Source organism: Choloepus didactylus, chromosome 11 (genome assembly GCF_015220235.1).
Source record: "Choloepus didactylus isolate mChoDid1 chromosome 11, mChoDid1.pri, whole genome shotgun sequence".
Lineage (NCBI taxonomy): Eukaryota > Metazoa > Chordata > Mammalia > Pilosa > Megalonychidae > Choloepus > Choloepus didactylus.
Genome location: NC_051317.1, coordinates 24,236,396 through 24,252,532, shown reverse-complemented (window position 1 = coordinate 24,252,532; position 16,137 = coordinate 24,236,396). Strand labels below are relative to the sequence as shown.

General features: G+C 49.0%; 1 protein-coding gene across 1 annotated transcript in view; it reads right to left on the bottom strand.

The window, feature by feature from the left end:
- Window positions 1–16,137, bottom strand: part of AHRR (aryl-hydrocarbon receptor repressor) — a 109,403-nt gene that overhangs the window by 13,381 nt on the left and 79,885 nt on the right. Inside the window, exons 6-7 of the mRNA XM_037799132.1 lie at window positions 1,570–1,659; window positions 945–1,071 (exon numbers count right to left, since the gene is read on the bottom strand). Of these exons, the coding sequence (XP_037655060.1) occupies window positions 945–1,071; window positions 1,570–1,659 (217 nt within the window). The remainder of the gene's footprint in view (window positions 1–944; window positions 1,072–1,569; window positions 1,660–16,137) is intronic.

The window sequence follows — 16,137 nt, the reverse complement described above, 5'->3', positions numbered from 1 at the left end:
GAACACGAGGGTGTGCAACAGCAAGCTCTGCGGCGTGTAACACACATGCCCCAGAACATGCGGTTGCATTGCGCAGCTCCTCCACGGCTCCCCTGCCCCTGCCCTGCCAGCCCAGAGAGGCGGCTGCTGAGAATTTTGTTTGTTATCCCTTACCTTACAAAAGGTCACTTTTAGTGCACGTGTACGTATGGTTATTGATCTATTGCCTGTTGTTGAGCTTTATAGAATGTTATTCACTCGACTTCATACTTCTAATGTAACTCCGGCTGTTGTGTAAGGCTGTGGTGGAAACTTGCCTTAGAGTTGTTATTCTAAAACTCTATGGAGATGTGTGTGTACTGGACCGTCCCACGCAGACGCAGCCACTGCCCCTTGCTTCAGGGCCCTGAACGCATTGTCCCCGAGGGTGATGTACGAAGGGTGGCCCTGGTGGAGCTGACCACTCCCTGTCACCGACCAATGCCAGGCTTGTCTGTGCAAACAGCCACCTCTTTACTGGGCAGGGCCACCAATTTGTTTGGGGTGAGCCTGGATTTGGGGGGATCGTGTGCTCAAAGGTCAACCATCCCTAAGGAGGCAAAGACCTTTCAGGTAAATCTAGTGTGGGCCGAAGAAGTTTCCCAAAAGACGCGAGTCTTGAGGGGACTTTGCGTCTTGGAGAGGCTGTGCGAGGCAGAGGCGGCCGTGAGCCTGGACAGACGACGGAAGTGCGATCAGAAAGGCCATTGCACGTGGGAACCAAACAGAGAGGGGGAGCAGGGGAGTGGGGGGATATCTGTGAGGCAAAATGGCAGAGGTCGCTCCGAAAGGGGAAACTTAGTGCAAATTCAATCGGGAAGGAAAAGGCAGGTGAGAACGCGGTGGGGAGCCCTCCAGAGGCTCTGCGTGTCCACAGGCGCGTCCTCGGGTTTCACCACCCCCCAGCCCCGAGCCGCGGCCCCCACCTGTCTCTGAGCACTGCGGCCCGAAGGCCGCCGGGGGTGGGTCCATGGCCCAGTGCAGCTGCCGGGAGAAGTCCTGGCGGTCGTCCACGTGAATGTAGTCGTAAATGTTCTGGTGCATCACGTCTGTCTGGAGGAGTGAGACAATCACTTTAGCCTGGGCCTCGAGGAATTCATCCCCTTTACTCCAGGGTCGTCAGCTGCCAACATCTCCACATCCGTCTGTGACAAGTCACACCACGGAGCGGAGAGGAACTCCTGGGAGAGGACGTGAGCTTGGCCCGCGGCCGGGCACCCCTCCCTGGAGGACGCACCTCCGTGGGCCTCCTTGGGGCTTGCTGAGCGCGGAGCTGCCGGCAAGGAGGGGTCTGCGCCGAGCCCCCGCTGCTCCCCCATGCGGGCAGCACGGGAGGAGCCGCCCAGCCAGCAGCACCGGGGGACCCTCTGCACTGGCCAAGGCTCTCACAGGGCCCCAGCCCAGAACCTGTGAAAACCAGGGCTGGACACTCTCCTGGTAAGGGTTCGGTGAGGGGGAGAGCTGAATCTTAAACCTCAGTTACAGTCAACATTTGCAAAGGCAACAGGTCCCAACATTTAATGGACAGAAATATAATTTTGCTGCACTTACCTGATGGAAGCCCAGATAGTCCACGATCGTGGCCGATGCATAAAATATCATTCCTTCTGCGCTCACCACCAGTGCAAAGCCATTGAGAGACTGGGAAAAACAACACCGGAAGTGGAGGTTGGCTCCTACATACATTCATGAAATTACCCAGAATGTGAAAGTGCAAATGTTTTTGTTTCAGTCTTCAGCCTTTTCTCCGTTGTGTCATATTCGCATCCCCGGAAGCACATGTGGAATTGCCTGTTACCGTTTCTAACAGGTCAAGGCTGGCAGGGGGCGCAGCCAGGGGGCGAGGCCAAAGGCCTCTCCTCTTTTGCTAATGAACATAAAGGTTGTATTTCGTAAAAACAACAGCAACAACAAAAACAAACACCACCATGATGAGAACATGACTTGCCATCAATACCTGAAGTAAAAGAACAAAAGGAACTTTTTACCTAATTCTGCACGGACTGTTCCCATTCATACACTTTCTTTCTGTAGTATTTTGGGATCTTATTGGTTTTTCTAAGAGTTTTTATCATGAAAAAGTGTTGAACTCTATCGAGTACTTCTTCTGTAGCTACTGAAATTATCATGATTTTTTCTTTAGTCTATTAATGTGGTGAATTACGTTGGTAGATTGAATCACTCTTGAATTTGTGGGATGAACCCTAACTGATTGTATTTTGTATATACTCTTGGAACTGATTTCACTAAGGAGTTACGCATCTATGTTGAAAGTAAACTGGCCTATACATCTCTTTCCCTGTTTTGATGTCAAGTATTTAATCACCGAAAGGTGACTCTGACCGCTCGGCCTTCCTCTTCCGCTTCTGGACCCATGTGTTTGAGCCAAGCGTGACCTGCCGCAGCCACCCAGCCTCTGAGGTCGTTGGGGGACGGTGGACAAAGGGAGCGGATTTTTATACCATCTGTTTCATTTTAGACTTTTTATCAGTGTATGTTTTGACAATCTGTTTATGATTTTTAAATCTCATAGTGGGGGGCTGTTTGTATGTTTTGTTTTTTGTGGGTTTTTTCTGCATGTGGGGTGTGTGTGTGCATGTGTGTGTGGAGAAGCACGAGGACAGGTCACATTATTTGACGAGCAAGCCCCCAACCCACCCTGTAGTGGGCCAGTGGGAGGCTGGAGGTGCAGGAGGTTGGGGCACCCTGATGGCAGCCCTCGGGGGCTCGGCTACCCCAGAGCGTCCCCCCCCCAACGGCTGGCTGTGCGCCAGCTCCTCTACCCCTCTGGGCTTCACTCGATTTGGTGTCTGATAAAAGCACAGTTGTCACAATAAACATGCTCTGTCCCTCACGGAGGTGCTCTAAGACACTGATTCGTTCATTCATTCAGCAGCAAAGTCCCCCGCCCCTGCCACTGTGCCAGGTGTGGGTTAGAGACTGAGTCTGGGGGACCCCAGAAATGGGAAACGAGCTCATCGGAGGTGACTCAGGTCACTTCTGGGAAGTCCAGGCTGGCAGACACCACTGTGAAGACTAGGGTGGGCTTGGCAACCCCCAGTCAGCCCTGTGTTCCCAGAGGACACTCCTCACACAGCAGACCCCCTCGGCCACCTGCCCTGGGTGTGGACGTGGTCACCAGTCCTCGGGTCACCAGCTCTGGCTCTGCCACCCACTCTTGCTGTTTGGGGGACAGACCAGGCCCTGTGAGAGGTGGGCTCCTCATGCCCCCTGCCCACCCAGGCTGGCTTCAACGGGCACCTGCCATCCACCTGGAGGACCCCCCGGAGGGAGGGAGCTGGAATGCGGCCATGGGCAGAGGACACTCAGGGGCGTGGGGCTGAGGTCTTGGGGCTCGCGGTGGGTGGCAGGAGGCCTAGGCTCCCTCTGCACCCTCAGTCACGGCTGGTGCCTGCGGGGCTGCTGTCACCTGGAGGCCCCTGGGCAGGTGGCCTTGCAGCTGGCAGATTCCCCACCCTGGCGGCTCCGTGGGTGCCCAGCTCTTGACTCCATCCCCACCGCTGTCCCCAAACCCCAGAAAACCCGCGGCCGCCGGCAGAGCCGGCTCCTGCCTACTCCGCCTGGGCCCGGCCCCCCCGGCGGGGGTGGGGGTGCGCGCGGGAGACGGGGAGGGGAGGGGAGCCTGCCCCCACCCCCCCGCACAGCGTCCCCAACTCTCCTCCCCCAGCACCCACTCCCTCCGAAAGCCACCGGGTCCCGCAAGGCCTGACCCATGCCCAGGACAAGCTGGCCCGTCCGCAGCGAAGCGGTGGACACGGGGTTCTGGCGGGGCTGGCGCGCAACGGGGTCCGCTGGGGACGCGCAGCCTCGGAGGGCGCGGGCTTGTGCGGTCTCTCTGCTCAAGGGGGTCGGGCCTGGCCCCGGGGCCGCTCCCTGCGCAGCCGCCACCCCGGGCCTCTCGCGGGGCCGTGAAAGGCGCAGGTCCCGGGACAGCCCCTCGTCCGGGTCCCCGCGGAGGGCGCCCACCCCCTGCCGGCGCGAGGAGCTGCTGGGGGCCCAGGTGAGGGGCACCTGGGGCAGGTGCAGGGCCCGCACGGAGGGCAAATCTCTAATTCCTGCGTAGGCAACCTTAAAACTCAGGTAGACCCAGCTACAAAATAACCTGTAAAACTAAAAATACGTGTTCAGCATCTCAGGATTTCAATAAATGAATCGGTTTTCTAACGTTTTCATAAGTATTTATCTGCTTATAAAGTAATATATACAGATTGCATAGAGTGTAGAAAAGCTTTAAAAACAGATAAAAATGACCCATTTTCCCCATAAAGGCAAACACTTATGTTCCTTTGGACTCCTTTTTTCTATATGTGTTTACAAATATTTTCAATATTTTAAAAAGGAATTATTTTTATTATGTTTGTCATCTGTACAGACACAAACTGAAATATTTATGGATTAAATGACACAGTATCTGAGGTTTGCTTCAAAATAATTCTGTAGTGAAACTAGACAGAGTGGTAAGGGTTGCAGCTGGGTGACAGGATATGGGGTTTAAATGTACCGAATCCACTGTACTCTGTACTTTTGTGTACACTGCAAATTTTTATTATAAAGTAATGTATGTTCTATTGTGGGAGAATTAGATAACACTAATAATCAAAAAGAAAAGAAAGGTCACCCTAATTCACCATTTGGGAATAGTGAGATTAACATTTGCAGCTCGACCTGCTCAATATCTGCACACATGACCCAAACTGGAAAAATGCTGTTTTTACCTGCTGCTCCTTGTTTACCACATTAGGAAAACCTTTCCCAGTCAGATAACATCCCAGCAGCAGTGCCAGCTGCCCCGACAGGATCACCAATGATCACCAATGATCAAGCCCTGAGCATTAATTCTCACCTCCTGTATTGTAAATTAAGTTTCTGTCAAGCTTGTGGCCATCGCAGTATATCTTAACATTCATTTCCCTGAATGCCTGACCTGAATTCTTAAGTACTTCTTAGTTTTTTTCCCCCTTTTTGAAATCTTTGCCAAGTTGATAAGTAATTATTTTAGCATTGTTTTAACTGTCATTTCTTTTTTACTAATGAGATTGAAAACATATCATATATTGAAAGGTCACTTTTATTTCTTTTTTTGTAAACTACTTGTGCATGTTATTTGCTAATTTTTTCTTGGGGTTTTAAAAATCAATTTATAATAGCTTTTATGATATTGATACCAGAGACTTGTAGGCAATTGAGGAGAATGGAGGCCCCCTAAATCCAAATCTTCACACTTTCTAAAAAATGATAGAGAACAACACCAAGAACAAGTAAGACTACACAAGTCCATGCCTTCAGAAAAATGAGAACATAGAAAGTGCCATAAATTTCAAACTAAGCATAAGCAGAAAAATCAACATCAAATCCCAATAAGCTTAAACTGATTGTTACAAAAGGGAAAAAATGTATAATCTCTCCTCAAAAAATAACAGAAAGAAGAGCTAATTGAACCCAATGTAAGTAGAAGGAAAAAAATAAAAATAAGAGTGAAAAGTCAATGAAACTGTTTAAAACAGTCAAATAATAGAGAATGTTAACAAAATCAAAATTTGGTTCTTTGAAAAGATTAATAAAATTGATAAACACCACAGAGACTGATCAAGAAAAATATGTTACTGACACCAAGAATTAAAAAGGATACATCATCACAGATCCTACAGACATTAAAAGGACAATAAGGAAATATTAAGAACAATGTTCAATAAATTAAACAATTTAAATGAGAACAAATTTCTTGAAAATATAAATTAACTGGTATAAGAATTAGAAAACTGAAATAGCTCAATGTCTATTAAATGATTTGCATTTTTAATAAAAAGCTCAATCCAAAAATATAAAATACCTAGGAATAAATCTTAGGAAATATGATCAAGTCCTGCATATTGAAAATGATGAAATAATGCTAAGTGATACAACATTCATGGATTGGACTCAGTTAAATGTTCAATCTCCCTAAATTGATCCATAGATAAAATGCAATCCCAGTCCTAATCAATAGGGTTTTTTGGTAAAAACTGACAAGCTGATTCTAAAATTTACGTGGAAATGCAAAGGACCTAGAATAACCAAAGCAACAAAACTGAAATAAGAACAGAACTGGAGGACTTTACTAACTGACTCCATGACTTCTATAAGCCACAGTAATCGAGACGACACGGCACTGCTCTAAGGAGAGACCAGCTGAGTTCCAACCAAGGTGCTAGTTAAATCCAACGGGGAACAGAAAGCCTTTTAAACACATGTTGCTGGGATGGCTGGTTATCCATATAGAAAGATAAACCTTGACTCCTATTTCATTCCATACACAAAAAGTAATTTAAGATATGTCATAGTCCTAAACATAAACCCCAGAACCACAAATCTACCAGAAGAAAACAGGAAATATCTTTGTGAGTTTAGAGTAGGCAGATTTGGGTAGACACAAAAAGACTAGCTATTAAAGAAAAACTTGACAAATTGTACTTTATTAAAGGTACCATTAAAAATGAAGAGGCATAGGAAAATCAAAAATTTGAAGGGGACAATACTACTGACCGCACTGAAATAAAAGGACTGTAAGAGGATATCATGAACAACTGTGCACCAAAACTTAGATAACCTGGATGAAATGGACAAATTCTTAGCAACACACAAAACCATCTACATTAACTCAAGAAGAAATAGAAGAGCCCAACAAACCAATTACTAATAAAGATTTGATCAGTTACCAAAAACCTCCCAACAAAGAAATTCCAACAACCTCTTTGCAAAAAGGTAAAAGCCAATCATCAAATTTATAAGGAAAGGTAAGGAGCCCCAGATAGCTAAAACCATCTTGAAAAAGAAGACTGTGAAGGACTCACACTCCCTGATCTTAAAACTTATTACAAAGCCACAGTAATCAAAACAGCATGGTACTGGCACAAGGGCAGACATATAGACCAATGGAACAGAACTGAAAGCTCAGAAATCAACCCTCACATCTCTGGCTAACTTATTTTTCACAAGGCTGCCTAGCCCTGTTGACTGGGAAAGAATAGGCTCTTCAGCAAATAGTACTAGCAAAACTAGATCTCCATTTGCAAGAAAAAGGAGGAGGACCCTACCACACACCTTATAAAAACTCAACTTAAAATGGATCAAAGACCTAGATATGAGAGCCAGAACTATCAAACTCCTAGAAGAAAACATAGGGATGCATCTTCAGGACCTTGTGTTAGTCCATAGGGTCTTAGATTTTACACTTAAAGCACAAGCAGCAGAAGAATAGATAAATGGGACCTCATCAGAATTAAAATATTTGCACCTCAAAGGACTTTTTCATGAAAGTAAAACAGTATCCTTCTATTAGGAGAAAATATTTGGAAAGCACATATCCAATAAGGGCTTAATATCCAGTACATGTAAAGAAATCCTTCAAGTTAACAACAAAAAGAACAAACAACCCAGTTTAAAAATGGGCAAAAGAGTTGAATAGACTTGTCTCCAAAGAAGATAAACAAATGGCCAGAAAGCACGTGAAAAGATGTTCAACATCACTAGCCATCAGGGAAATGCAAATGAAAACCACAATGAGATGCCATTTCACACCCATTAGAATGGCTGCTATTTGAAAAACAGAAACCAAGTGTTGGAGAGGATGCGGGGAAATAGGCACACTCGTCCACTGCTGGTGGCAATGTTAAATGGTGCAGCCACTGTGGGAGACGGCCTGGCAGTTCCTCAGGAAGCTAAGTACAGAACTACCATATGACCCAGCAATCCCACCACTAGTTTTATACCCAAAATTGAAAGCAGTGACTCCAGTAGATATTTGCACACCGATGCTCACAGTGGCATTATTCACAATTGCCAAAAGATGTAAGCAACCCAAATGTCCAATAACCAATGAATGGATAAATAAAATGTGGTATATACATACAATGGAATAGTATTCAGCTGTTAAAAGGAATGAAGTCCTGATACACGTAGCAACATGGATGAACCTTGAAGACATCATGTTCAGTAAAGTAATCCAGATACAAAGGACAAATATTGTATGACCTTAATGATTTGAAATAATTAGAATCAGTGAACTCAAGCAGTCAGAATCTAGAATACAGGTTTCCAGGGGATGGGGTGGAGATAGGCATGGGAAGTTAAGGCTTCAGATGTGCAGGGTTCCTGTTTGGAATGACGGAAATGGATGGTTTTGGTAATGGATGGTGGTGCTGGTAGCACAACACTGTGAGTGCAATTAGCAGCACTAAAATATATATCTGAATATGATTTAAGGGGGAAATGTTTGATTGTATATATGGTAACAGAATAAAAATTTTTTTAAAATCCATGGAACTACACTATATAAACAACGAATCCTAAGTTAAATCATGGACTGTAGTTAACAATTATAAAAATGTGCTATCATCAATTGTAACAAATGCAAGGTGTTAATAATAGGATAGTATATGGAAATCCTGAATTTTATGCATGATTGTTCTGTAAACCCACACTTCTCTAATAAAGAGAAAGCAACACCAACAACAGTAACTACAACCATAAAATAATTTAAACATGAAGGGATGAGCCACAAAAAACAGAAAAATATTCACGGCAAGTTGACCAATGATGTTTACCCAGAACATATAAAGATCTTCTACAAATCCACTATAAAAAGATGAACCACCCAATTTTTTTTAAATGGACAAAAAGACTTCAACAGATTCTTACAAGAAGAGATAGAGGAATGCCCAACATACACGGGAAGATGTGCTGAGTGTCATTTTCAGCAGGAAATGTGAAGTAAGTCTGCCCTGAGATGGCACTTCATACCCGAGAGAGCAGCCAGTCACGGGTGGGACTACGAACCCTGGTGAGGAGCAGCTGCCGGACCCTCGCGTAAGGGTGGAGTGTGAAATGCGCTGAGCGCCTGGAAAGCTGTTCTGCAGTCCCGACGAAGGCCGCACACGTCTACCCTGTGACCGCACCTCCCCTCGTGGTAACACCCCAAGCTCACAAAAAGATTTGAACTGTGATGCTCACAGCAGCCTCTTCTAAGGGTCAAAGGCTGGAAATAACCCAAACATCTATCAATGGAGAACGGAGAAAACAACCTGTAGCATAATCATACGGTTGACTATCACACCACAAGAAAAATGAACAAACTACTGATCATGCAAAAACATGAGTGAGTCTCAAAAGCATTGGTTGTAAAGGGAAACCAGACACAAAAGTGCCATAAATTGTTTCAGAGCATAGAAAAGGAAGAAAAATTTCTAATTTTTAAAGAAGGAAGTATAACACTGATATGTAACTCTGATAAAGTACAATAAAAATGAAAATCATGGACCAATATCACCTTTCAATATTGATGCAAACGTACTAAATAATATATTAGCAAACAGATTCCAATTCCACATTGAGAAAATAATAAACCAGGACCAAATGGACTAATGGTAGATAAAATGCCATTTACAAAAGCATTAAAGAGATAAAATAATTAGGAATAAACTTAGCAAGAAATGTGTGAAATCTATATAAGGAATATTTCAAAACATCCCAAGGGACACAAAACTATATTTGAACAAATGGGAAGACATCTTTTGATCTTAATAGCACTTAGATAGGATGACGCAACATCATGAAGATGCCCATTCTTCCTAAGAGCATTTATAAATTTAATGCAATACCAACAAATTTAACATCAAACTTTTAGGGAGCTGGCAAGTTGAAACTAAAGTTAATATGGAAAACAAATATGTTAATAGCTATGAAAACACGGAGAGAAAGAACTGGGAGGGAGAACTGGCCTATCAGAAATCAAACATCCTATCGGGCCTCTATAATTAAAACAGCTCGGTGCCAGCCCGTAATGAGGAAATGAATCTGAGGACAAGGTTAGAGGTGCAGAACCAGAACTAAGTGCACTGGACATTCAGCATATGATAAAGGTTCTGGCTCAAACCACTGGGACAAAGACGGGCTTTTCAAACACTGGTGTCACATTAAGAGAGTCTTGTTTTTGCTTTTCATTAGTGTCTTGCACTGATGAGTTAATTTGCCGGCGAGTGACGGCAGGTCACTGAGTCGTGGCCTACCCAGGCTAATGTGGCTCGTTCCTTTACAACATGCACGGAATCGGTTTGCTCTTAACTCATTTAGGATGGTTTCATCCAGTTTCGCCAGTGGGACGGGGCTGTAATTTCTCCTCTGTGCTGTCTTTATCAGGGTTTCAGTACCGGGGTTTTCTCACTGCACAGAATAACTGAATTCCCATCTTTTTCTATGAGCTAGAAAGGCTTAAATAACTCCAGGAGTTTCTGGTTCTTGAAGGCGTCCTTAAAGTTGCTCCTTCCTTTTCTTGTTTTAAAGACCACGCTCCCCCTCTCCGCCCCAGCGCGGTGCTGGCTGTTGGTACCCGCAGCCTCAGGCTGCCCCTTCCCAGGCTCCGGGGCAGCAGTGCGGCCGGTGAGCCCGGGAATCGGAGCTGGGCTCTGGGAACCAGTGTTGGAGGGAGGGGCACGGCCAGTCCCGGACCCCAGGGCCGCGACCACGCCCCGAAGGCAGCCTCAATCGCTGTGGGCAGGTGTCGGGCTCATGGAGCCACGAGGCAAACAAATCCGCTGGTGGCTGCCTTGCCTGTGTGCTCCCTGCTTTCTCTCACTTGGAGTGGGACCCTGTGCCCTCTTCAGCTGAATGTAAAACGGCAGTTACGTTTTCCAGTATTTACGTCCATCTTGCTGTTGGCTGTCACGGCTGGGAACTGGGAACCAGGGTCAGTTCAAACCGGGAGTCTGCGCCCTTCCAGCCTAACGAGCCACCACAGGAGGGACGCCGCCAGAGGCAGGCAGGCAGGCTGGAGAGAAACGGTCACACCTCTCACAACACAGAAAATAAACAAGCCAAAGAATTTACTCAACTCAACAACTGACAGGGAAGCAGTGAGGTGTCAAAGCAGCTGCAAGAGCCTTTGAGAAGCTAAGTGTTCTCGCCTAATTAGGGTATGAAGGCTGCGTTGGATGCAAAACTGATCATAAACCATAACTGCTGCAGTTATTTGCTCCATGGTATGTTTGCATGCCCTCCTCCGCCAGAGAAATTGGTTTTTATTATTTTTTATCATTTGTTATTTTTTATTGGACAAATATCGACATGTCACCATCTAACTTGACCGTCTGAGACCATTAGTCAACAGTAGACACTGGGTTGAACTAAATAAATTCTCCTACATAACCCTTGGGTGGGCTTGCCCCACATGACTTTGAAAGTAGACACCACCCAACATTTTGCTTTATTTCAAAGTTTCGGAAATTTTTTTTCTGACACACAGGTGCAAACACTAGGATGGGGACTTGGCAATGGAACGTGAACTTTGTGCTGAGTTTTCTGAGCAAGAAATCGAAAACTTGCAAAGCACCTCAGCTTGGACGAGAACGTGCTAGAGCCACCGCAGCTGCTGTCGGCTGCCGTTGTTGATGACAAACTAGGTTAGTTCTTGTAAATGGCTTGGCATCAGAACAATGACAACATCTAATTACAAAACCCTTTACCAGTTATTCACCCCCGAACGCCACAGATTTTCAAAGAACGGGAAATGGACTGCGCAGCACAGGCACCCACTGGCACATCTTAAGGAACGAACACAGACAGCAGCATTTGTAGGCTTTAATTCTTATGCAGCTCCAGGTAGAAGTGTTTGGTCTAACTGTCCTAAAACTCATGAGGGCAGTGGATGGGAAGCACAGTGTATCTGCCTGGGTTTCCTTCAGGAGTTTGCAAACATGCTTAAATCTCCCCCAAGAGGCTCTGTTCTTGGAGATGTAGTGTTTCTTGGGGGAAAAATAAAAACCTATGAGACGTTTGTGATTTGTTCATATCATTTAACAAAAAAACAAATTTTCCTTTTGCAATGATCCACAGAAATGAAAATGCTCTTCTCCACTGAGGGGACGTGAAGCCGACTCCCAGTGAAGGGGTGAAAAGTCCCACACGGGGTCTTTCCTAAGCAGACGGAACAGCGAACTCGAAGGGACTGAGAAACGCCGTGTTACCATTTCCTAGACATCAGCGAATCTGTCTAAGAATCTCTCACCGTTCCCTGTGCCACTTTAGAGGTATTTTACCTAAAAATACAAGATCTTCTTATTCAACTTCCTCTGGCTTAGAGAAAGTCTACTGAGAGGAAATTTCTAAAGTGCTTTAGCCTCAGCTCCTGTGACGGGGTGCGGACCCTCTGCCGCACCTTCCGAGCCCACCGGTGGGAACTACTGACCCGACCGAGACAGAATTCCCACGAAGGGAGGCGTCTAAAGCAGGAATAAAAGTTCACGGAGCCGCTTTGCGCCCAGAAGCAGGTGTGGAGGTGTGAGCGCACGGCTCTGCCATCCACAGAGAGGACGCTGCTTTGTAAGGAGCTCTCCGCCGGGTCTCACTGCCCCTGGGGGTGCTGGTTCCCACCTCGGAAGCCCGGGAGGGTTGCTTTCACGTTTTGTTTCTCTGGCTTGCCTGGATTTCATCCAAGGAGTGGAAAGCGCGTGTCCCTGCCCCCTTCCCCTGTGGCCTTGCACACTGGTACCAGGCACAGGTGAGGAGGATGAGGAGGGGGAGGAGGGGAAGGAGGGGGAGGAGAGGGAGGAGGGGGAGGAGAGGGGGAGGGTGAGGAGGGGAGGAGGAGGAGGAGGGTGGGGAGGGGGTGAAGGGGGAGGAGGGGAAGGGGAGGGGGAGGACGGAGGGAGGGGGAGGAGGGGGAGGGGGAGGAGGGGGAGGCTTGCGGCTGGCGCCAGCACTGACTGGAATCCGGGCTTCTGGGCCCAGGCAGGGAGCTCGGGGAGAAGCCGCCGCGTCCCAGGGCGGTGACCGAGCAGGAGTGCGCAGCCCCGGCACCGTCATCCTTAGACCGGAGCCAGAGGGGCACCCGAACCCTGGTGCCCCAGAGCTGGGCCCAGGTTGGCAGCCCCTTCCAGCCCCTGCAGGGTCGTGGGCAGGGGCGGGGCTGGGTCCACCCAGGGACGCTGGAAAGCAAGGACGCACCTCGGCGCAGACCACCCTTCTGTCTCTCTCAGCAATTAGAGAGTGGACGGTGGTCCAGGTCACGTGGGGGTTTCCAGTCGTCCCTCGGTGCCCAGCGGGGCTAACGCCCGGGGCCAGTTCCAACCCCGCGGTGGGGGGCGCAGAGTGGGCGAGCGGGGGGCGCAGGGTGGGCGACTGGAAGGCGCAGGATGGGCGACCAGGAGGCGCAGCGCGGCCAGTGTCGGGCGCGGCAGGGCCAGGGTCCTCACCGGCGACCCTCTGCGGCCGGGTGCCAGCCGGCGGGTGCTGCGTGCCGAGGCTGTCCTGCTAATAATAGCTCAAAGACCAAAGAAATTTTCAAGGCTTCAGTATATGAAATGCCGTCTTAAAAAAGATTTTATGAGATTAGTCACAACCAAAAAAACCTTAATTTTAACTCACAAAGCAGAAATTTTTTTAAAAAAAAAGAGAGACCATAAAATGCTATTTGGCAAGTCATATGGATTCAATATCAGATTGACTTTCTGGTCCAGAATAATCAGCCAAATACTTTAAACATGTGGGACCATCTTTTAAATATGCATCGCTAACGTTTGTTTGTTTTCTCTCCCTCTCTTTTTAATCCTACAAGAGTTGTTTTTTTTTTTTTTTAAACATGGTACACAGAAAATGAGATCACTTTTCCAAGTGGAAAAAAGGATTTGGCCCCAAGCTTAAGGCTGCACTTTTTTGAAGGGGAGGAAAGAGTCACACGTAGGTGATGTGTGGATCCCTGCGGGTCGGGAGGGCTGCACCTGCCAGGGATCAGAACAGCCTCCCGGGCAGTGTGGGCCTGGCACAGGGGCCTGTCGCCCCACGGCCCCCCGAGAGGGCGCAGCAAACGTGCCCACAGCTGGGACTTCCTTCGGCACAACACTTGAAGTGTCCTCTCTCTCTCAGTCCCACGGCACAGAAAGCAGCCAGCAAGCACTTCAAAGATTATTTTCGTCAAGGTCATGGCAGAGAGAGAAAAATAAAAGAGGGGAAAAGGAACAATTCTCAACAGCCCCCCCTGCTCTTCCTTGGAATAAAGGGAAACCAGGAGCAGCTGGTCCCCGGAGGGCCCGTCGCTATGGCCACGGCCGACAACAGCCGGGCCGGTCACGCGAGCCTGGGTGTCGGTCGCTGGCCGCGGCCTCCTGGAGCTGGTCCACTTGCGTGGCCGCGAGGCCGGGGCTCCGTGCGTGCCAGGGCGGCCTCCTGCGCCTGGAGAGCTGAATCACTGGCTGTTTATAGATTCCACAAACAGTAAACTCATCCTTGAATTTCTTCCATGAAGCCTCTGCAGTGCTTAAAAACAATTCCTGAACGCTAGGTGGTTGACTGTGGCCTGGTCAAAGGGATGGGAGGGCTCGAGGGGCTTCCCCCCGACTCCGCGGCAGGGCGGCCCTGGAACTCCGGCTGAGCGGGGGCCTCCTGCGGGCAGCCTTCCCCTGGCCGGCCCGCTCTGGCCTCGGGGCACTGCGCCTGGTCCTTCCCAGCTGCCAGACCCCGCTGGGCCCAGGACCGCACCAGCCTCGGACAGCCTCTCGTCTCTGTGAGCCTCCAGGTGCCCCGGCCCCCACAGGGTCGCAGTCGGTTCCGCAGAAGCAATGGCGCAGACTCCTGAGAGGGGCACAGGGTGCGCCCAGGCTGACCGCTGTGGCCCGTCCACCCTCCTTCCCCGGTGGAATGCTGTCCTTGCAGAACGCTTGGTGGCACTCGATGCCCTTGGCCCAAGTTAGCAAGCTCCGCCCAGGCGCCCCCTCCACAGCCGCAAGGCCTGGGGAAAAACGTGGCCTCTGGCCCCGGCACCCTCTTCTGGAACACGAGGCAGCACCGCAGCCCCGAGAGGGTCCGTGCAGGGAGCGCGCTCAGCAAGCGCCAAATCCGTACTTGCTATCGCTGCATCGTTACCAGGCCGTGAGCTCTCTACCAAAAGCATTGAAATGATTCTCCAATCACAGAGATCAAAGCATGTTTCTTAAACTGGGATCCACTTTCTGAATGCAAACGTCTCTTCAGTGTGAAGTTTAGTCATTCCTGAAAAGCACAGTATCCTGGTTACTTGGCTACTGAAGAAGCTGGGAAGCATCTTCTGGAAGAGCTGGAGCCATCCTGTCGGCTCCTGGTGGTTGGGGGTCTGCACCCCAGAGTCCCCCTAAAATCCTGCAGCCTCAGCCTCCCTACCAGAAATTTGAAATAAAGCAAAATGTTGGGTGGTGTCTACTTTCAAAGTCATATGGGGCAAGCCCACCCAAGGCTTATGTAGGAGAATTTATTTAGTTCAACCCAGTGTCTACTGTTGACTCATGGGTCACCCCACAACTATCAGGTGACAATGTGCTTTTGAGCAAGTTTCCAGGCCTTTCCTCTGCACCTGCGTGACCTTAGACCTGGGGAGCCCTCAGGAGGCTCCACTCTGGCCCAGCTGCTCCAGGATTTGGTTCCAAGGATGGGGAGGCTTAGGGATGAGCCCCTGATGGGAGCCCCCATCTCCACAGTTGGAAGGCAGCAGCAGGGCCAGACGGTCAGGGACTGAGGTCAGGGGCCGAGGTCAGGGGCTGGGCAGTCAGGGGCTAAGGTTAAGGGCTCAGTTCAGGGGCCAAGGTCAGGGGCCAGGGGATAGGGTCAGAGGTCAAGGTCAGGACCCAAGGTCAGGGGCCATAGACAAGGCCTGAGTTCAGGCCTGAGGTCAAGGCTGAGCAGTCAGGGGCCGATTGGTCAGCTGAGAGGCCCCTGTGTGTGTGTGTCTCTCTCTGTCTCTTTCCCTCAATCTGTCTGTCTGTCTGTCTCTCCGTCGCTCCCCACCCCATCCCCGGACCCACTCCATCAGGATTCTGACCACCTGCTGACCCTGGGGTCACCTGGAGCCTGCCTGCCCGGGGCCAGCCCATCTCCTCCTCCTGACCTGCTATCTGCACAGCCGACCCATCCGCCTGCATCTCGCCAACACTGCAGTTTCTGGAGGACCAGGGCCTCCTCGCCTGTCCCCAAATGCCCCGTTGAGCCACTTCAATGATGCCAGAGCAAGGGTGGGGTCTGTGGCATCTCTGCCCCCCACCCTGCATCCCCTATAGCTTAACGGGCTTCCAAACTGTCAGTAGCGCCCCTGAGAACTCAGCA